This window comes from Cygnus atratus, chromosome 2 (genome assembly GCF_013377495.2).
Source record: "Cygnus atratus isolate AKBS03 ecotype Queensland, Australia chromosome 2, CAtr_DNAZoo_HiC_assembly, whole genome shotgun sequence".
Classification (NCBI taxonomy): Eukaryota; Metazoa; Chordata; class Aves; order Anseriformes; family Anatidae; genus Cygnus; species Cygnus atratus.
The window spans coordinates 137,817,649-137,841,017 of NC_066363.1; the positions used below are offsets into that span (position 1 = coordinate 137,817,649).

At 39.7% G+C, this 23,369-nt stretch overlaps 1 protein-coding gene across 1 annotated transcript in view; it reads right to left on the bottom strand.

Moving 5' to 3' along the window:
* Window positions 1–23,369, bottom strand: part of STK3 (serine/threonine kinase 3) — a 144,659-nt gene that overhangs the window by 103,311 nt on the left and 17,979 nt on the right. The window contains exons 5-6 of the mRNA XM_035546366.2: window positions 13,387–13,551; window positions 12,809–12,976 (exon numbers count right to left, since the gene is read on the bottom strand). Of these exons, the coding sequence (XP_035402259.1) occupies window positions 12,809–12,976; window positions 13,387–13,551 (333 nt within the window). The remainder of the gene's footprint in view (window positions 1–12,808; window positions 12,977–13,386; window positions 13,552–23,369) is intronic.

Here is a 23,369-nt window from a genome sequence, read left to right on the forward strand (position 1 = left end):
AAGGTCGCAGCTGAGGGTGTGACTGTGCTATTTCGGTATAGCTAGAACAGATGGGGACACGTCGTGGCAGTATCGATCTTCTGCATTCGTCAGGGAAGTCTGTCCAGGTCCATTGGCCAGCTCTCCCCATCCTGCCAGTTCTACCACAATCATCACTGTTGTCACACACACCAGATAAAACACATTCAGCACAGACATGCTTGTCAATATTAGTCGCACTTGCACAGTTTAGCCACATTACAGGCATGTTGATCCAAGTGATTCTTAGCAGGGCTCGTTTCAGATAACACCAAAGCAGTCTTCAGAATCCTACTGCCAGATCATAACTACTGCAACAGAATACTCTCCCCCCTCCAGGCAAGTTACTTAAAAACAGAAATTTCACAGGTTTAACTTTGAACCAGCTAACGTTACGCTGAACTGAAGGTTCACCTACCCTCAGCTGGCATAAAGTCAACGAACTAGTCCTGGCAGCATGAGGGAATCCAGTACTAAAATCAACTACAGCCCAAGATGGCAGGTATGTTTTTACATGGAGAGAGGTGAACAAGTGAATGAACTCAGAGGCCAGGTATACCACTTGGGATACAGTTGCACAGTAGTGCAGCCTGCCACCACATAGCTGGAGCAGGGGCACATACTGCTCCCTGAGGGCACCGATAGCTCAGCACCCGTCCACGTTCCATCACCCATCCAAGCAGTCACGCCCTTTGGATTTTAGCCTGCCCTACTGTTCATCCAGGGATACAGCACTAAGACCCTTCTCTAGCCTCATCAGCTTACTGTAGGATTTCCAGGCTAGCAAGAACCTTCTAGCTACTTTGTACTCAACGTATTTTCCCACCAAAAACCTGGCATCACATCCAGCTGATCCAGTCTCACCATTTGTTCAAACTGAAGTCGAAGGATACTTAACAATTCACACAAAAGAAGGACCAAGTCTTAAGAAACTTTGCATTGATTTTCCTACAGAATTCAATTACCTCTCAGTGTTGAGCTGCACTGTATTCAATAAAGCTTTCTTCTTTCTTTTTTTCTTAAATTAGAAAATTGCACACGCTCATTTTCACCCGAAAAAATAAGCATTTACTCTTTCTGCATATCGAAAGGAAAGTTTACACAATTGTGTTTCTCTGAATATCAAAAATAAACAAAAGCAAGATAGAGTTAACATTCCACCTTCACCTGACGTAAAATTAAAGCATTCAAAGTGCTCACTCTGTTGCTCAAACTTTTCTCCAAAAGTGAAAGGACAATACAGGCAAAGCTCACTTGAGTCTGCACATACCTGTCCAATGCCCTCTGTCCCCAGGCCAGGGTTCATCATTACGACATTCCTTAAGGAGTCATCTGTTTTAACAGGAAGGGTATTTCAACACATGCATGTTAGTTTCCCTATAAATCTTGGGCTTGCTACCATATGAGGCTCCAATCACGCAACTACTCATAGCATGCACAGAAAAAAAGGTAGCAGCAGAGAGAATACTGGGCTTCCACCTTTATTGCCAACTCTACATCCATGGTTCCGGCACTCCCCAGGTACTGGGGAGTACTGCAAGGGCCAACACATGTTCCCTAGAACACCTTCAGAGTTCATCCCCACCAAAGTATTCTTTTCTTAGATCAGATCACTTTGTAAACTATTCTAAATTTCTGGGGAAGAATGAAAAACACCACACACCTGACACTTCCTAGACTCTCACGTGTTCCATAATTCGCACTAAATGAGAAGTTGTCTTGATAGTTCTGATTTGCTCCATGAGAACACATCAGGACAGCACGGAGCGCAGGAACATGCTTGGCACAGGAGGCTTTTGTTAGCAGAGTTCTTCAGGTAGGCACGCAATAAGCAACACTTCCAAGAGTTAATCCAGTTTTACTTTTCTAAAACATGGACCAGTGCATAAAACCCATAACACATTGAGATATGTATGGCATTCCAAACACCTCAAACAATCTTCACAATCAATGTGAATTCTCAGACACAGTAAAGAGGCACAGAAGAAAGCAGAAATCTGGAGGTAACGTTTGTGTTGGCTTTCTTTCCTTCCCAGGGGAACGTCAATAATGGAGAACTCACATCTGGAATAAGAACTTGGATCCATATAGTTTTGAAAACAGATCATGCTAGCTAACAAATGCAAACTTTTGTTCTACTTTTGCAGGTAGACAATGCTGCTTTCTGCCATGGGATATTATTGAAAGTATTTCCTATACATTCTCTTATGGCATTTTTAAAATAACCTATAAAAACTGAAATTGATACAGAAAATTGTAATACAAAAAAATCACAAGTTGCATCCCCCAGTCATCAGAGTCAGTTCACAGACCGCTGACTGCGTGTTAGAGCTCTGTTTAAATATTTAGTCAGTAAAATAAAAGGCTGAAATGAAAAAGACAGGCTGGTTTAATTCTTCTCTAAAACCAGGGTGGTCTATGGGCAATTTTTGATACCACTGGTGTTGCCGGGGAAACAAAATGAAAACAGGTGCCATCAAATACAAATTAAAGATTTAGTTCTATTTTAAACCACCTTAAAACAAAGTTTCCATAAACTTTTTAACTGATACTACTACAAATTTGACAATACTTTATAACAAGAAAAGGATTATAAGTTGTCTTTAGACCATCAAGTTTTAACTGAAACAAATTTAGTCTGATTGGCAACCTTTCCTTTTAAATAAATTTCTTACATTTATTATGCATCATCCTCTTTAAAAGTGACTGAGTGTACATTTTAAGGCAATATAATACCAAGACAGAAACTGGGTACATACAGTCTTAATAAGCTCTATCAATTCCAAATTTTACCTTCCCTTCAATTGCAGCAATTTTTAGATTTTTTTTTTAAACTAAGTAAACAGTATAAATTTAAAGCACACACAAAAAAAAGAAATCTTACGGTGAGTAGCAATAGAAGCCTAATATTTTCCTCCTAATCTGATTGCGGTTTTCTGCCACATGATTCAAAATCAAATATCCCTCTAACCAAAACCCAAGTGAATACACTTCTGCTTTTAAAAAGTGTAATAACTTATTAAGACTTGAGCTATACACTAGTCAAGTCTCCTTGAAGAGGACTATGTCTACCAACTATACAGAGAGAAATCATTAAAGTTTAAGAAAAAAATGAACAGATTCACTTGAATGAAGAAGTGTTGATTCAAGCTTCCAATGAAGTTTTAAGATTTAATGAGTTCTTTGTTGGCTTAAAAAGACACTAGTCAGGTGCAAAAATCCAAGTGGACCTATTTCAATTAAAAGCAATGCACGAATTCCTTCTTCTATAAAGCTAGCTGACAGACCTCTGAATAAAAAAATTCACCTTTTATATTTTGGGTTTATCATGGAACTTGAAAGATGCTAGAAATAGAAAAAATTAATGCATGCGTATGCATCATATGTATATGTAAGGACATGTATACATTTGTGTGTGTGTGTGTGTGTGTATATATGTGCATATATATAGCTATTCACTTAAAGTTTTGAAATTCATGCTGTATTTTACAATATCCTGCAGGGTATTGTAGAATTTTTAGTAAAAGGAGTTCTCATAAATCTGTGCATAAACACCTTGCCGAATATTTTTCCAAGTCCATTGTGCAAGGTAAAAATAAACTGAACAAACTCAGCATACAATTATGTGTACGAATGATGGAAAGGCTTATTCAACCAAGAATGCTGTAATATTAATTAATAAACAAGTCTTGTAACATACAACTTGTGATTCTAGTTTCAATGCATCTTGATGATTTACTACTGGTTGTCTATTTCAAATAAAATTTTCTTGAGATCATCAAGTTGCAGAATAGTTTTGCTTTGCACTTTGATCTATGTTTACAGTTTTCCTAACATCACAAATGAGCAGATTTACAGTGATTTAAAACTTCTGAATGAGTTTTTTGGTGGAGGGTTTTGTTTGTGTTTGTTTGTTTACTTCCAACATTCCTCCAGGGAGAAAGAGGCCAGCTCAGTAGTAGAGAATAACATTAACCCACGCTGTGCTAGGTTGGTTTGCTGAATATATTCCTGGCTTTAACCACAAGAACAGGTCCATCAAACAACTTTTACCAATGCTTACAGATGTGCACTGGATGCAATGCTCACCGAACTCATCAAGAATCCTTCCACTTATTTCATGGCTTCATTCAGCCTCCATTTAGTGTTCCAGTGTCTTTGAAAAACAATATTACCAGGTCAAACATTCCCCTATTGACATACCTTGCAAATAAGTGGGTAGTGTCATGGTATGGTCCTTTATTCAGATTAGCACTTCTAAGAATTTGAGTCATACACAAAAGATACACAGCATTACATGAAACTAACCAAGATCAAACTTCCCTTACAGTTATTTTAGTTAAGGTTTCAAGTTAACTCACTTGTGTGTAATTATGAAATTACTGTACTGATCCTCCGCTTACTTTGAAAGTGATTAATCAAAGTCAGAGAAAACCAACCATCAACTCAAATATGTTTCAAATTTCCTATTCAGGGGTAAGTCTAAAAAGATGAACCAATTTAATTTTGATTAAATCCTCATTTAGAAGCATGAAATAAATGTTTTCCATTTAATTCAAATTAAACTCCAGTTCCAGTCCAAATTTCAAATATTCTCCATTTCTGCTACTTTATTACACGTGACAGATTAACATTTCCTTTTTGTGCACCGATGCAACCAACAAACCTGGGATCATAAAAAAATTAAAGAATATATACTTTTAACAGCGATAAACTTATTTATCCTGCCCCAAATAATTCTATTGATTTGAAAGTGCGTTCTCCAAACACAGTGAAGCATTCATGCAGGATTCTATAACCACACGCCGTTTTCGTTTTAATTGTGCTTCAATTGTATCACAACAGTTTCACTGCGTAACATTTCAAGACATTTCTGCTCTTAAGGGAAGAACAAAGTAGAGGGATGCGAGAAAACAAAAGAGTATAAGAGAGAAGCAATGCCTAGAGCAGAGAAGAATTATATACATCAGACTGCAGACATTCCAAAAGCAGGAACGGAGCTTTGGCACCCTTTGATTTAATTGATCATACACACCTTAATCTATTGTTTTCATAATACATGTAGCAATGTTGTTATCCTAGTATTCTGTGCTGGCTAGTCATACAAATACTGATGAATGTGAACATTTATAATGCGTGGATTTTCTCCCATTAGTCAACTCTTCCAGATTTTACACAGCTTCCCCTGCCTTACCTGAATAGTATCTTCTGCATTTCTGAAGCTGAACTCAACCCAACCATGTTTGCCGTTATCCCCATCTTTTGTTCTTCTCCCTACCTTACATCCTGCTTGGTGTCATTTTTGCTCTGTATGAAGAGCCCTGTGCTGATGAGGTAGTATCTGAGCTGAAAGAAACTAGATCATCACACCAGTTCTGTGCCTCTTTGTGGTCCCCTATGGAAACTACGAAACTGGACTACTATATGTATGCACTCCTTTACATGGTTTGCACTCGCCAAGTCCCGTAAGCCGCAGCTATCTGCTGATCTTTTCTGTGGGAAGAAGGGAATACTGGCTCTGCATAAAGCAACGTGGCAAAACCTCTTCAAAAAGTTCCTTAGAGCATTAGGGAGAAAAATCTCTCATTTAAGTGTTGCCAGAGGACAAGTGACAGTTCTCCTATCTTGCTTTCATAACAGTATTACAAAAAACTCCCTTTTCTGCATGAAATGGGCTGATGCTAAACATGCTATGCCTTTGCACAGCAAGGTGTCAAGTCTTGGGAACTGGCTGCTGCCATGTTATCACTGTTTAGCAGATGCAAGGCATGTAACTGAACCTGGTAAAGTCAAGCAATTTCAACTTCAGAAGGTAAGTAAAATATCACAGGCCTTACTCATATATTTTGTTTTCAATGTGCGAGCACAATTCACATATGTTTATTTTCCCAGTGTATAGTTTACCAACAGCAAGCAATGCTTGGTATATAGGAACCTTCATTAAAATTCCATGCTAGACATGCCGGAAAGTGGGAAGAAATTATATTTCTTTATCACAAGAAACTGGCCTACACCAGAGGCGTACTGTCTGGGTTGACCTCCTCACTCATCAGAACACTCCCAGTAGTCTCCTCCTCTACATTCAGACCATGGCAGGGCTGGTGACAAGCAAGTAAGCAAATGAAATCCCTTTAAAATTTGCTTCCTCCCTGCATCCCACAGGGATTAAATATTAAAAAAATAAAGTCATACTTCCTTGGAATTCAACTTTGAAAGAAGAAAGCTGTGAACAAAAAAGAAATCAAGATACAAATCCTTGCTCAGTGATGGTATTAGTGTAGGTACAACTGGTTTGAACCACAAAACACTACTACTGTCTAAAAAGGAAATTGCTACATATCCTGTTACTATATAGAATTGCATTTCTCATGGCGATTATGTGGGAAACAACTCCTTTGACATTGGTGGAAAAAAATGATATAAAGAACATGATTTTCTGTTAGACAGTACCAGCTGTGCTCATTTTGTTCTTGAACAAAGTTACGACACCTATTTGAAACTGGGTCCCTATTTTGCCCCACAGGGGCAAATAGCTCATGAAACAACACTGGCCTTCAGCCACATGCATGCCACTAGAAGTTTACCTCATGAAGTTCATCTTTAAATACGGTTGCTGTGGTACCGCTTCAAGAGCGGATGAGGTGTGGAAGGAGGGAAGCTTTGCAGAGGGCACATCTACCCTTAAGAAGCCTAGAAACCTGTCTCACTTCATTGATATGCCCCACTAGAAAAGTCTGAAAGGACAGGTAAGATGGGCTACAAAGCAGTAAGAGAAGCTCTATGGCCTGTAGCTACTTCCCATTCTATCAGGAGAAAGAAGAGCAATCCATCTCTTTCCTTCTTCTCAGACCATTCCCATAGGCAAAAGGTGAATGAAAGCAAGAGTAGCAAAAATAACATGGCAGCACTGCAACGACAGCTGTAGCTCCCTTCGGTTGGATATTAGGAAGAACTTCTTTACTGAAAGGGTTGTTAGGCATTGGAATTGGCTGCCCAGGGAAGTAGTTCAGTCACCATCCCTGGAGGTCTTTAAAAGGCGTTTAGATGTTGAGCTTAGTGATATGGTTTAGTGGAGGACTTGTTAGTGTTCGGTCAGAGGTTGGACTAAGTGACCTTGGAGGTCTCTTCCAACCTAGATGATTCTGTACTTTATATATACACACAGGAATTTCCCTAAATAACTCTTACATTTTAATCAGAGCATATTTACAGATGTATAGCTCAGACTCCAGTTTTGCAACTGCTTCAAGTCAACCTCAGCAGAAACTTGGTTGATCCCCCAAAAGGGATGATTCTCCTACCAGCTCCAGACACACAATTTGGTCCTCCAACCTCGTCCTAGCACCATGTATCAAGGAAAACGAATACTTGTTATTTGGTCATTTTCTGAACCAGTTCATCATGTGGCTGCCTAAATGCTCATTGCAACAGAAATGGCAGCAAGAAAGCCCCTCTGAAGCCAGCATCTGCATTTAAGGTCAGTTTAAAGCAAACAAAAACTCCACGTAAAGCTCAGAGACACCTAAAGGTCTCCCAACAGCTCTTTGGGAAGCCTGCAGCAAAATACAGGCTTCTCAAATTCTAGTTTTCTGCTTCAACCATATCACGTCACAGAATTAGGTCACCACATATTAGCATATCTAATGTACTAGCATATTTAATTATACAGAGCATCACCATTTAGTATTTAAGAATTTAGAATTAAACTGGCATTGTGTTGGACAGCACACACTACAATCCTATCTTGAGGAACCAAATTTTAAGAAACTGACAAGACACAATGGAAGATCCAGTTAGAAAAGGGAAGCCAGGGTTTTTTTTTGTTTGTTTGTTTTTTTGTTGTTGTTCCTTTAACTACACGCATTAGTATAACCCTATCATTGACAGAACTGGATGTGTTAGGGTCTCACGTCCTTTTTTCCAAGGCTTATGACTTAACTATTTTAAAATAATCCTAGTGCTTCTAGTCGCTTTAAAGCACATTGTTTGCCTACAGTTAAATAACTTATCATAACACAGAATCCACAACAGAAATTCTGCAGAATTATGACCTCCCTGAGGAATCCCACTCAGTGAGTCTTACCACAACTCACTGCCTTCTTCCACAAGATTTTGAACAGGTAGTAAAGTAATAAACAGTAATATACAATCAACAATCCATATTTAAATCTCTTTAAATATTAACTTGCTCTATCTAGAAACAGCAGTCAAGATCTCAAGTTACAAATTAACAAGTGCCTCAGAGAGAGTTTTTTAAAAGGGAATGACTTTTGGAAGTTACCTCAAACTCTTTTCTAAAGATAAGCAGAAGCACTAAAATAAGAAAATAGTATAATATACCTTTATAATGCTGCTTTAAATTGAGAGCAGTAATGCTAATGTGACCTCTCAAATAAAACAATAGAAACTGATGAGACAACTTCATCTGTTGGAGAAGGGGGAAAAAAAAGTAAGCATTCCTCCTATTTGAACTGATTATATAGAAAAATCACTTGACAATGCCAGAAGATGTTTGTTTGTTTTTTCCTCCCCTCCATCCTCAACTTCTGGCATAAAAAACATAGAGGAAACCATTTACTCAATGATTGAAAACCGGTCGAAATCAGACAGTGATGCTCAACAGGACACCTTCCTTGGTTCTTGCAGCTTTACACAGCAATAATTCTCACTTCAGTCTCCACTTTTAATGCAATATGCTGAGAATAAATAACTGGCAAATGGTAGATTGTTATAAGATACATCAGGCATAAAAGGTTATTACAAACAGATTAGTCCAGGATGGAAATGACACAGGCTAAGCAGGAGGCATGGATAATCTGGGTAAGTGCCATGGAAAAATAAATATCATGATTGGACTTAAAGCAAATGAAAGCAGTTCAAATTGGCTTCCTCCAAGTCACTGTAGAACATGTGATGCCCACATGGTCCATTTCCAACAAACCTCACCAGAAAGAAACAAAGGCCAATACTGTGAAGTGTTGAAAAACGCATCTACCACCAGCTTCTTCCATACTGCAGCAACATGAATTATTGCAGCTGCCTGATAAGCATGAAAGAATTTTTTTTTTTTTTTGAGCTACCAGCATTTATCTGAAACGCTCCATCCTGTCAGTAAGTGTTGACCTTGCAAAGAAGAGCAAGTTTTATGAAATACAGGCTGCAGTTTTACAGTCGGCCTACAAGGCTCAGCACATAGCTGTGGCCAGAAGTAGTAACTCCACTCAACCACTTCCCCCGTCCATCTACATGCTCCTGCAGCTCCTCTTGCTCAGCTCCAGCAGGTTCCTCTCAGGTTAGCTTCCCAGAAGATTGATTCTTCTGCCCAGCTCCTTGTGAGGCCACAAAAACGCCAGTGTTTGCTTACCAGAAAGGTCAGCAGTAGCTCCTGGCTAGGATTCCTAATCCAGCCCACGCTTTAATGGGCTTAAGTTGATCATGAAAATCACAGCCTCATGGCAGTAAGTGACCATTGCATTAATATACTGAAAATACATAGGGTAAGGGTGGTCCTAGAGAAAGAGCCTCAAAAGCTGCCATTCTTGAGGTGCAAGATGAGCTTCATGGCAAAGTTAGTCTACTTCTTAACAAAGACAAGTGTCAGCAGTAGGTAGATTGTGATCAAATAAAAACCCTGCAGCTTAAACGATCTTCCACCAAAGACAACTCATTTACACAAAGAATTTGATATTACAGCTTGATTAGCAAACACAGTAGATATATCGAAAGCACTCCACCACCTTCCACCAAAAAGCATAATCAGAACTACTATGGAAAAATAGGGCCAACCTTTGTCTTTTCACCGAAAAAAGAGAAGAGAGGCCTTTAGAAACAAACAGACATTAAAAGACAAATATTGCAGGAAGAGGAGAGACTACACAAAGCGGTTAATTGTTCTGATCAAGTATTTCTCCTACCACTGTCTGAACTGAATTCAAACAGTCAGCACACATGCTGCAGTCCATAGGAAACACAGGAGCACAGCTGTTAAAGCCTCAGTGCAGGTCCAGAACAGGAACTTTAGGCTTGCTGTAGACCCACACAGAAGCCCCCTTTAATTAGCTCCACTATAATAAATTCAGAACTCAGAATGCTCATCCCAGCAGGGGAATCAAAGGCAGATACATACACCGTTACCCACATTAACCCTGGTTGTTGCACTGACTACCGCAATCAGACTTCTAGCCCTGTTAAATTATCTAGGTTTCAGTGATTTTTTTTATTTTTTTTTTTTTTTGACTCAACAGCAGATTCGCTGCTATTTCTAGCGACTGTATCACCATAGTTTAGGGCAACCTTGACAATGTCTGAATTTTTTCCCCTATCTGAAAAACACTTTTTTCCCCCACTATCTGAAAACACTTCTTTGAGGAAAATTCAGAGAAAACACAGACGTTTCCCTTATTAACAACGCATACCATTATTACAGCACCACCAAAAGCACAAAAAAGAACTCTGACATGAAATATGCAAGGCATCCTGTAATTCTTACATGAACAAAGCATTAGACTACCAGGCTTGCAAATGGTCTTGACCTTTGAGCCTCAAACCAAGTACAACAACAACAGGTTATTTTGAACTCTGATTTGCCCCAGAAACAAGTGAAAATATCACTGATGACACTTACGCAGTCAAGTATACTAAGCCAAGAATACTTGAACAGAGAGGAACTGATTTTTTTCCCCCCACACCAAATTCCATTTTGCACCCCCTGCTTCTCATTCTTTCCCAGCTGAAACCAGCACAACCCTTCAGAGTAGCCAGAGTGTGGTTAAGCAGAGGAAGCTATGCTTGTTTGCGTGGAATCTGCTATTTCCTCTCTGCCAAAACACTTGTTTAAAGAAGTCATGTAATATTTCTATTAAGCTGTAAATGCAGTTGACAAGGAAATGGCCTACTGGCAATGCATTACCTTTGTGGCAGTGCCAACCAGCCTACAGCAAAATAGCGCACATGGTAATTTCAACATGCATTCCCAAGTAACAAAATTGTGCCTTACATAAATACCACAGAACTCCAACAACATCTAGAAAAAGCAATGAAAATTTGCCCAAGCTTTCATGCTTGCCTATATCAATTCAGTGTCATAACTAAAACAAAGTAGGAAAGCATCTACATATGTCCAAACGTCCTGTGAAGCTGTATCATATGACACTGGGAAAACTATTGCAACTTAAATCTGTGTATTTCTTGTTAACCACTGTAACAACTCACTAATAAAAATTAAGAAAAACTCTAGGTATCAAATACATAAAAGACTACTAACTGCATACAAGCCCTTAAAAACCATAACGCAATTTATTAACAAGAAAACATGTTCTATGTAATCCAGAATTGTTGTGTTAAATTACTTTGGCCTTTGATAGCATTCATTTGATTACAAGAATTAAACAGATTCACAAGCCTTCAAACTCAAACAGTGACCTTTGATTTATAAGCAGCTATTGTCATGCTTATAAAATCCTCACTGATAATGCAGTCCTCACCTTTCAACAGCTAGTGCAACTACACACAATTATGTCAAATGAACTCAGCTGTAATAAGGACAACTTCATTGAAAGTACAAGCAAAAAAGCCACCATGATAAAATGCAACTGATTCATAATGAATAATTCTTCAAATATTTTTTCCCCAACATGTCAGTTCATCAAAATTAAATTCCCATTTAAATTGAAAACAAGCTACAGAGATACTTATCTTGTTCTTCTCAGCTTTCATCTGAGTATTTTCAGTTTGGACACTAATTTTAAAATAGTTAACTACCCAGAAAAAAAAAAAGCAGTGCAAGAAAAATACTAAGTTTTGCAGTTGGAAACAAACCACTCACTAGCTTTAGCTGAACTGCACACTGAAAAAAAATTCAGAAAACATCTCAGGTCCAAAAAGCACAAACAAACAAAAACCAAGAACCCAACAGCACTAAATACACTTGAACTTACAAATGTATTACCTTACAGTAATCACATATGAACAGCACCTTCTCTCTGAAGACTGCTAGCATACTTATATTGTGATCCTGATATATGACACATGAGCAAAAGAAAACTGAATAAGATAATCTAATGTGTATATGATTTTTACAGCAAAGCACAAAGATGAAAAATAATCTGCTTTTAACATAAAGTGCCTTTTTAGTACCAAATGGGTTTTATGTGTAAACAAACCAAGAAATGATTATCTATTGATGCTCAGTGTAGTTATTCTAGTGCTCTTTTCAAAAAAGAAAACAAAAGCATGACTAGCAGTGGCAGCCGTTATCCCTAGACAAGCATTTTTCCCCATGAACTTCTCAGAGTAATTCCTTTATAAATGCTACTTCTCATAGAGTGACTAATTCTATTTACATTTTTATTTCGCAAGAAATACATTGGTTCAGCAACAGACTGTAAGAGCTGGTAAAGAAAATAAAAGCTGCCAGAGGTTACTAACATCAGCAGTCCTCACACAGAACAATCCTAAATACTCTTCTAGACGACTTTTAAGTCAAAACTCCGTTACAAAGGAGGATGGCCTGTTGGTTATGGAACTCTACAAAGAGCAGATATAGTCTGAAACAGGCTCTGTATGTTGCCTTAAGTCAATTAAGCACTTACTGTTTTAGTTCTCTCTCTAGTGGAGATAACACTGACACCTTACGAACACATGTTAAAAAACAATGCAGCAAATAGGAAGCATCACAGCAAGTAGAAATCCCTAGTCCTAAATTTTGTCCATGAATGCACTGTTTTATGATTCCAGTATTAGCACTTTAAAAAAAATATAACTGGAAGTAAATGCTAGGGCATACACTTACCCTCATTGGATGAATATCAGCATATGGAGGCTTTCCTTCAGCCATTTCTATTGAAGTGATACCAAGGGACCAGATGTCTGCCACACAGTTATAGCCAATCTCCTGTATTACTTCTGGAGCCATCCAAAACGGAGTTCCTATAACAGTATTACGTTTTGCCATTGTATCCTGTAATTATATTATTTATGCAATTAAAACAGTGATGTTTATTTTCACAAATTCCTTTGATATTAATTCTATATTTAAAAGTTAAATTAGCCACCCAAAGGTCAAATGGTAATGGCATCAATTAAGACCAAACAGATTCAGGCCACCAGCCTTTAGAAGCCAAACAGGTGACAAAACTTTAAAGCATGATCAGCAATCATTTGAAGCACAATGGGTTATAATAGTAAAAAAATAAGAAATAAAAGAAAATAAATAGCCTTGTAATACACAAAATACTCATCATGATAAAGACTGTTAGCACCACTAATTTCTCTTCAGACATAAAATTCAATGCAGAGAAAAAGACAAAAGTATAAAATATGGTTAGGAGCACTAAAGCATTTTTAAATCATCTTTCCACGTGTACTTACTGTTAACTGGCCAGCTACACCAAAGTCAGCTAATTTTGCATGCCCCTCAGTGTTAAGAAGGATGTTTCCAGCCTTGATATCTCTATGTATTTTTCTCATAAAGTGCAAATATTCAAGTCCTTTAAGAGTAGATTTCAGAATAGTTGCAATTTCATCTTCTGTTAGCTGCAAGAAAACAAAACCATTTTCATTTTCAGGTATGCACATAGACTGTTTCTATACATTTAGGCTATTTAAAATATGATCATTTCATAACTTTTATCACATGATGTACGTGAGGTATTTTATGGAAAGGAATATGTCCAATAGCATTTACAATTCAAAACTCTTTATCTAGTAACTTGATCCATATAGCCATACTCTTACATTGCTAGAATCCGATTTGAGCAAGCAAGCTGCAAAATTAGCAAAGGGGATGACTGATGCAGATCAGATGGCAGAATATGCAATATTCTCTTGCCTGTTAAAAATTATTATTCTTTAGATGTTGCCATCCTTTGTAAAAGGATCTGCTTTTGTTCATCAGCAATTCCGAACTCTGCATCACTTATTAGTTTCTTATTACTAGCAATCTACAAATTAGAGAGGATGAACCAAGAGCTTCTCCACCAAGAACAAACAAAAAAAGAAAAAGCAAGGGATAGAGGTATACAGAAAATAGCCATATTATATATATATATATATATATATATATATATATATATATATTCTTCACAAAGTATAAAACAGTCATCGCAGAGAGCTTGTTACTTACTACCTGTAGTGAGATAACACAGCATGCAGAAATACAGGTAGTATTTGCAGGATTCTACTGAAACCTATATTTTTAGGAGATGTTCTTATGTTCTTTTTAAGACTGGTCCTTTCATTTTATATGGAATAAAAGTAAATGCTCATTTTTGAAGACAAACATTTCTCACTCTGCCTGCGCTCCAAACTGACAAAGCTACAGAACTACACAGATGTGCCCCTATAACCTTCCCAAAGTCCTACTCAGCCCAAAAAAGGCAACTAAGATGTCAGGGTACTTTTATGCTAGAAGGTGCCAGTAAGTATTATCACCTGTTCCTTTGATCCATAGACAGTTACAGAAATGACTGAGAATGGATGCCAACCAGATGCTATGCGCTTTTTCTTCCACCATTTTTCTTTTTTGGTGCCGACTGATGCAGAGAATGAATGCTCCCTGAACTTCTGGGTTCTTTTTAGAGCACCTGCATTATTCAACAACTGTTAGATGACATCCTCACAGGAAAATATAATGGGTCTCCCATTTCAGCCACAAACACTGTATATTTAAAATATCTTCCAAGGATGTTAATTATTTTGCTGTCTATGCAAAGGTTTCCTGTCAGTTCTTAGTGTGTAGATAATCCCCAAAAGCTACGCTGTGATATATTGTATTACTATTGCACTGGAAAATTGCATACCTGAACTAATAGGAATCTTCGTATAGCTAGAGCTGGCCCTGAATATATTTTATTCAATGATCCACATTTCAGTAAGCACAAGTACCACTATACAATGATAGTATAACATGTCAGCCCATGACTTTAGAAGTATTCACAGACATAACTGTTGATCTCCAAAAAAAAATGATTCCCTTACATAACATTTACCAGTTTATAACACTATAATCTACAGCCATGCTGAATTTTTAACAGGTTTCTTTGCATTCTTAAGTAACAGCATGTCCTTCAACTACTTCTGAGGATTCAGGTATGAGAACTGAAGTTCTTTGGGGTTTTAGTGCTGCTGAAGTCAGCAGTACAGCTAGCATAGTTAAATTGGCACTCTTTCAAATTGTCACATTTGTTGTTTATTTTTCAGTCAGGATGAATGAAAATGTATTCTCAAGTTAGTCACAGTAGCAAGAAAGGACACAGTAAGACTGAATACAAGTTGAAAAATGAAAATGAAAAATTGAAGAGTAAAACAAACAAACAAAAAAAATTGTCAGCAGGAATATTTATTGAACTCCATGACAGCATCACAAAGCAAACACTAGGAACATTTTCTGCTTGATTTCATTTTTTTCAAGCAGACTAGACAAACTTCAGTGTTAAAACTTAAAAAAAATCTTTGATTAAACATCTACTATAAATAAAGAAGCAGTGTGAACTTCACAATTGTTTATCTTCATTGCTTTAGATCAGCACAACTGGAATATACAACCTCCTGCGAAAGTGAGAAACAGTAAGAGTGAATCTTTCGCAGGTATCAGACCCCTGAAGTACACTTCTCAGATTTTGATCAACATTTTAGAATAAAAGAAAACACACCCACATACACACGATTCATCCCATGTGAAGCAACTTTAACGAAATACTAAGAAACTGTTCAGTCAACTGAAATGCTGTTCATTTACAGCTTGTCAGTGCTTTAATACAAGAACTAATCAAGTGAACTTGAGACACGCTTGGAAATGCAAGAAGCTACCGAACCAAAGATGAATATTCTAATTTGGCTGCAACACCAGGTTGTAATTTCCCTCTATTTTCACAATCCTATCCAGAAATTAAGTTAAGCAATAGCAATTCCTTCCACTTTCAGTTTTGAAAGTGCTGGTACACATCTGCATCTCCCTTCCAAAAACAAAACCAAGAACCAAAACCGCTTACAATCCCTCTGCAAGCCAGCAGGATGACTCAACAGAAATGAAAAAATGATTAGTCAGCAAGATGATCCGCACCTGAGTTACTCATAACTAGCTTTAATTATTTAACAAATAGAACCACTTCCCTATTCGTGCTTCACTCCAGTCTCATAAAACCTGGGCGTGGAGCCCAAGGGCACAGTTACACATGCACTCACTTAAGCTGCAGTGCCAAGCTCCAGTCCTTCCTTTCGCTGAAGCCTACAGCAGTAATTCCTACTGTCAGCCCTTCCACTAAATGACTGTAACTGACCCTAGTTAAAAATAAACCTGCCTGCCAAATTATTTTTCCAACAAATCAGTCCCACAATTCAATTAACGGCACAGTCAGTTAACAGGGATGTAGCAGAGGTAGGAGCTGCTCCTTCCAAATAAGTACATGCTACTACACCCAGAGATTTTCAGGGACTTGTATGAGCCTTTCCCTATGCAAGCAGAGGATGAACTTGATGGTGGGACTAACTCCATGCTCCACAGTCATCGGTGACCGCCTCCACAGCGCATTATGCATTCCTTGCCTGCCATTTCTCTCCAAGATCTTGCACAGTGATTCTATTCAGTGGCATGCCGCTCAAAGCCTTTATTTGTGCTGCTTCTTCATGCTGGCTGCTGCGCTGCTTCAAACGATGTATGCCATGAGAACTAAAAACCCTGTTGTGCACAGCTCAAGCACAGCAGCCTTCCTAGCATTGCTCTGTCCCTGAGGGAGGGAAACTGCCTACCTGCTCTGCAATCAAGCAAGATGGGACTCCAAAGTCAAGTGTACAGTAAACTGAACTATGGTCAGAAGGATATCTGGAGAAAGAGACAGCCCAGAGTGCACGAGCCAGTAGTTTTCTGGTTAAGTACAATAAAACATTATCTGAAGACTCACACTACATGCGATCCAAGTTCTAGCTATTAACAAATTCAGTTAAAGAGTTTATGATATGCTGAATGTAACACTTTCTGCTGGAGCTTTGCCAAATCTACCCCAGTTCAGAAACAGCGTCCTTAGTCTCTGATGACTCCCATGCAATCATGAATATGCATATTAAAAAAACACCACCAACAACAAAAAACAGAGCACTGACAAACATACAGTGAGATTACGTAACTCACTGCCTGCTTTCCTCTAGAAAGAAGTATTATGAGGAACTGATTAAAAATCTCTGAAGGGACAGTCTCTCTTCAATACTAAGTGTTCTAAGGAAGTGAAGCCCTGCTTGCAGTTCTTGAAATACCAGTGGGTAAACCACATGGAGATCTCGGGGTCACCTCTAGATGGAGAAGTGCTTTTACAGCCGCATGGCAAAATCCAGCTCTCAAAAGGAGAGGTTATCACAACACCTGTATCAAAAGGTTGAGTATCAAGAGGTTGACAAAGAAGCTAAGGATCAAGAAACCAGCAAGCAACAAGAGAGTGTACTGCAGCCTGCTATACCACGTAGGTTGCACAGTGCCCGTATTATCCTCCTGAATGACTTTCGACTTGCAGTCCGCCCATAAAAGTCCTTGTCGCAACAAACAACTTATCTACTAACACCCAGCACTCCCTAGTTCCAGCAGTAGTTTGAAGAGATACAACTTGTGCCATTAATAACTAGCACCCAGTACAATTAAAACTAACAAAGCTATTTAATATTTTAATACTAGGAATACGTTACAGTCAGGGTTACTATCCTGGTCCAGATGTATGGTTCTCATGCTGTACTATTGCTAGATTGAGCCATATGGGATTTATGTTTCCTGTTAAAACAGTTGATTTGATTCTGAGGCTTTAAGCATACAGCACCATTCTCCTTCAGAGCATAGCACGCTCTGTACATTGCACCTTAGTGCAATTTCACAGTTGTCATCTTTCTGCTTCACTTCTGATTTCCAGTTGTGTCCAGATCCTCATTTATCTCCTTGGTATCTTTGGCTAGCTCTGGTTCTGTACGCTGTGTCCCTCTGATAGCTGGTGCTACCCTCTAAACATGAGTCACCCATGAAGCAGCTTCAAATCCATCATCATCAAAACCACATGCAAGTTACACATTAAAAAGTACAAGAAAGAAAAAGGCAAATAACTCCATAGCCTACATAAAAGCATCAAATAACAAAGGCAATCATTAAAGTGGAAATTTGGAACAAATCAGATCACAGAAGACTCAGGTGTTTCACATCTATTCGGAGGCCAGCTAATCTACATATTTCTGTTTAACTGGCTATGGATGTCACACATGGGAGACTGAAAGGTGCCTTTATACAGCCTATCACACACTACCTAATCCATGCAGCTGTTGAGACAACTCATCTAACCAGGTTCTCTGCTCACAGTCAGTCACTCTTCTTCCTGAGGGCCCCTTAGAAAGCTCAATTGCTTTAACTGCCTATGTCCTTTCCCAGCTGCTCTTTTTACACTAAGTAATACATGCACATTAAGCCTGATGCTTCCAGGAAGTATCACATCACTGCATCTGAACAGACTGATTAGATCAAGCACACTGGGTTGGTCCCTTTTCACGGCAAATAAAGGGCCCATGGGATAATCATTCCTTCCCCAGAAGAAGCTATGAAGCTCGGACATCACCAATCTCCTCATATCACATACCACTCTTCTTCATTTATGTGAAAATAAGGCTGGACTAACAAAGATGCTGAGATGGGGGACACAAGCAAATAAGCATGGGAAAATTGAGACACCTTTTCTGCCTGCAATAGTTCATAAATTACTCTTCAAGTAAGGCAAAAAGCTTCAGAGAAAAAAAAGTTATGGTTGCAGCTCTAGACTGAAGCCAATATTAAATTCTGGTTCCTACTCTGACTGCTACGAACTTTAATGAGATTACAGTTTCCCAAAGCCAATAATTACCTGAGTTTCACTTTCAGAGCAATTGCCTTTGAGACTTCTTTTATAAGCAGTTCTGCACACTCTATGTGAGGACAGTACTCTTCAAACAAATTCACAGCCTACGTCTTGAGTGAGATACCACATCGTGACATTTAAATTACTTATGCTGACATGGTGTGGTCAAAAACTAAGTAATTGCTCAAACTAAGGTATATAACCCCTTTTTTCCTCCTATATTATAGCTAAGAGGACAGCTCAATATTATGGTATTGAAGGGAAAAAAGAACTCACTACTAAAGGAGAATCACCAATTTTACAGATGTAAAACTTAGGCACAGGATCATATGATAAAGGAAGGGAAGCAGCAAGTATTATGCATCCTACTGGACCTAAGTCATTCTGCACATAAAATCACATGGGAATTGTGCAATAATAGACATACTGCCTATCCACAGAAATAGCGCTGCACAGGTGACAGCAAGCTTTTCAGATTCAAGTTTTTGACTATGTAATCCCAGTAGCACGACCTCTGTAATGTGTCTTGAATATAACATGCAACAGATCCCATTTTCTTAAGTTAGCATTTTTGAACCTGGATAGCTCAAGACAGCACTAGGAAAACTGCAGCACGTAGAATTCCAGTTCTACCTATAGTTTGAAAAACAGTAGAACCCAGTAGCAACAAAGTTATCTAATCAACATCTAATGGCTAGTATGGAAAGCTATTTCAGGAAATCTCACGCATCTCCCATGGTCACATGCTCAACATCAGCTGGCTGTAATTAGCAGACAGCAAGATCAAAAACTGATTAGAATACGGAAGCTGGACTCAATAGGCCTTATTCTCCACTACCAAGTTTCAGCTTGCTGAAGGACAGCTATGACGTACTCAACAAGTTTAGGAGATACTGATGACAGACTTGGAACTATTGCAGAACAGCACAAAGCCTCTTCAGCACTGTACAAAGTACAGACAACATGGGAAAATGGATTTTAACTATGATTCAGTATCACAATGTCACACAGAATCACAGAATGGTTGAGGTAGGAAGGGACCTCTGGAGATCATCTGGTCCAACCCCCTGCTAAGGAGGACCACCTAGAACACATTGCGCAGGGTGGCATCCAGGCAGGTTTTGAGTATTTCCAGAGAAGGAGGCTCAACAACCTCTCTGGGCAACCTGTTCCAGTGCTCTGTCACCCTCACAGTAAAGAAATGTTTCCTCGTATTCAGCCAGAATTCCCTGTGTTTCACTTAGTGCCCATTGCCTCTTGTCCTTTTGCTAGGCACCACTGAAAATAGTATGGCCCTATCTTCTTGACACCCTCCCCTCAGATATTTGTACACATTGATAAGATTTCCCTTCAGTCTTCTCTTCTCCAAGCTCAACAGGCCCAGCTCTCTCAGCCTGTCTTTGTACGACAGGTGCTCCAGGCCCCTGATCTTCTCCATAGCCCTCCTCTGGACTCACTCCGGCAGCTCCATGTCCCTCTTGTACTGGGGGCCCTAAACTGGACACAGTACTCCAGGTGAGGCCTCACCAGGACTGAGCAGAGGAGAAGGATCACCTCCCTAATGTATTTTGTTGTGCATTTGTCCTGATTACACACAGCTGTAATCAGCACCTATTTAGTGTGGTTCTTCAGTCATGTTCTGACAAAGCACTGCAGTTAGGGTCAAGAAGCCCACTGGAAGCCCTAGACAGAGGCCTCTTAAAAGAGCATCACCACATGTCTTTCAAGCAGGAATCACTTACTTGAGCTGTCACTGCTTAAAAGATCTTTACAGTGATATAAAACATACTTGCAAACAGATCACTTTGCTCACACACTACACACCTGTTCACAGCACCACCCTCTGCTGCTCGCCCCCACCAACCCTGACAATGCTATCAAGAGAAGCCTCAAGTCACCTGCTTGAAGTGAACAAGGGGCAGTGTGATGGTTTTCTTGATCCTGCCAGAGCAGGGGAAGGCCTGAGCAGAAGCAGGTACATCTGCAGATCACCACCCTTCAGCATGCCTGGTAACACCAGCAGAGCACTAGGGTTTTATCACCACAGGATCCTCAGAGGAATTAGAATTGCTGGGGAAAAAGAGGATCTACCTCACAAAACAGGCCAACGTTGTCTTTGCTAAAAAGCTTGCTAACCTAGTGCACAGCTGCAGAGCCAAAGTGTTGCTGGAATTAGAGACATGATGGGATAACTCCCACAACCAGCTTGGTGTGAAAGATGGGTACAGGCACCTCGTGCAATATAAACGGGACTGGGCAGGGGAGGGTTGAGCTCTACACAGACACACAGTTTAAAGGCATGTAGCTCCGCTGTGGGAGACCCGAGAGCTTGCAAGTCAAAAAAAAAAACAGAAGGGTAACCCAAAAGGTGAATGTCATTGTGCCATTTGCAACAAACCACACAAAGAGACAAAGATGAAGCCATCCACAGCCCTGGAAGAAGCACCCCTAATTACAGGCTATTGTTCTGATGAGGGGGAATTTCAACCACCTCAATACCTGTTGGTAGGGCAACATAGTAGAGTACAAAAAATTCCAGGAGCGGACAGTAATAATTGTCACAGGAGGTGCTGTACAGGCCCACAGCGGGAGGTGTTCCACTGGCTCAGCTACTCATAAGCAAGGATAACTCACCAGGCACATCAGCATCTGCAGCAGCTTTGGCAGTGATGATGAGATGGTGAACGTTATGATACAGAGGCAAGTGACAGAAGCAAGTAGCAAAACCAGATTTCTAGATAGCAAACCTTGGCTTGCTAAAGAAATCAGTAGGTGGGATCCCAGCACATGTTGCCCTGAAGGGTACTGGAACCTTGGAGAGCTGGTTGAACATCAAGGGCAACCTCCTCAAAGAACAAAAACAGTCCATCCTGACGGGCAAGACAGTGAGCAAGTATAGCAGGAGGTTATTTTGATTGAACAGTGAACTTCTGACTGAACTGAAGTACAAAAACCACAGTGGATAAGAGACAGCAGCAGTAACAGATTACAAAACACAAATAAAGAAGCATTGCCTGGGTAATAAGGAGCTGCATTAGGAAGGCCATGCTTAGGCTGGGTTTGAAAGTGGACAGCAATATAGGATAACAAGAGCAGCTTCTGTTGGCCTATATGCAGCAAAAAAGATCAAGACAAATTCTGGCCTTCTGCCAAATGAGGCGGTCAATCTGTTAGCAAAGATGCAGAAAAGTTACTATCCATCTTTTTTGTCTCCATCTTTATTAGGGTTTCCTCTGGATCTCAGTCCTCTCTGCCTAGCAGCGTGTTGGAATGAGTAAGAAATGAGTCAGGAAGCACTTCTGTGCTGTGCAGCTGACGGAGCCCTGGCACAGGCTGCCCAGAGGCTGTGGGGTCTCCTCCTTGGAGATCTTCAGAAGCTGCCTGGACGTGGTGCTGGGCACCCTGCTCTGGGTGTCCCTGCTTGGGCATGGGTGGCCTCCAGAGGGCCCTGCCAGCCTCAGCCATCCTGGCAGCCTGTAATTACTGCAATAAACTGGACAAACGCAAGCCCATGGGAACAGATGAGATGCATTCAGAGGTGCTGAGGTACTGGCTAGTGCTAACCTAAAGCTACTTTTTGTCATCTTTAAGAAGTTGGAACAACTAGGGGACATCCCTTAAAACACCGTATTCACAAAGCACAAGAGGGATGACGCAAGTAATTACAGGCTGGTCAGTTTGTCCTCACTCCCGGGGATATTATGGAGCCAATCCTTGCAGAAGCTATTTTCTACACACAGAAGGGGTAAGAAGGTGATTAGAAACAACCAGCACAAGTTTACCTGAGAGATGTCACGCCAAATTAACCTGGTCACCTTCTCAGAAGGATGAAAAGAGAACTGTGGATATCATTTACTTTGACTTTAGGAAGGCTGTTGAAAATCTCTCCTATATTTTTTTCAGCCAAACTGGGGACTCGGAGCAGATGATGATGAACAACTGGTTCAACTACTGGGCACAGTGGTGGTTCAAAGTGTAACTAACAACCAGCTATAAGTGCTATTTCTTAGGGGTTGGTTATAGGGTAAATACTTCAACATCCTCATCAACAACATGGACAGCAAGCTAGGACATACCCTCACATAAAGCTTGTGGGCAACACAAAACAGAAGTTATCACTACACTAAAAGGCAGGGCTGTCACTCAGATGAACCTCAACAAGCTGGAGGAAGTAGATTAGCAGCAAACTCATGAAGTTCAACCAAGGCCAAATTCCTACACCTGGGACACACGAACCCCATACCATGCAACAGTGTGGGCTGCTAATCAATGGGGCAGGTAGCATCACTGCAGGAAAGGTTTGGGGTGGGGAAGATCCCAAGACAAGCTGAACATGAGTCAGCAATACACCCAAGCAGCAGTGAAGGCTCACCATATATCAGTCATCACTAGGAAAGCAGTCAGCAAGTTAAGACATAAATATTCCCCTTTATTCAGCACTTATAAAGCCAGATCTGGAACATCATGCCCAGTTGCAGGCTACTGTAAAGAAACACT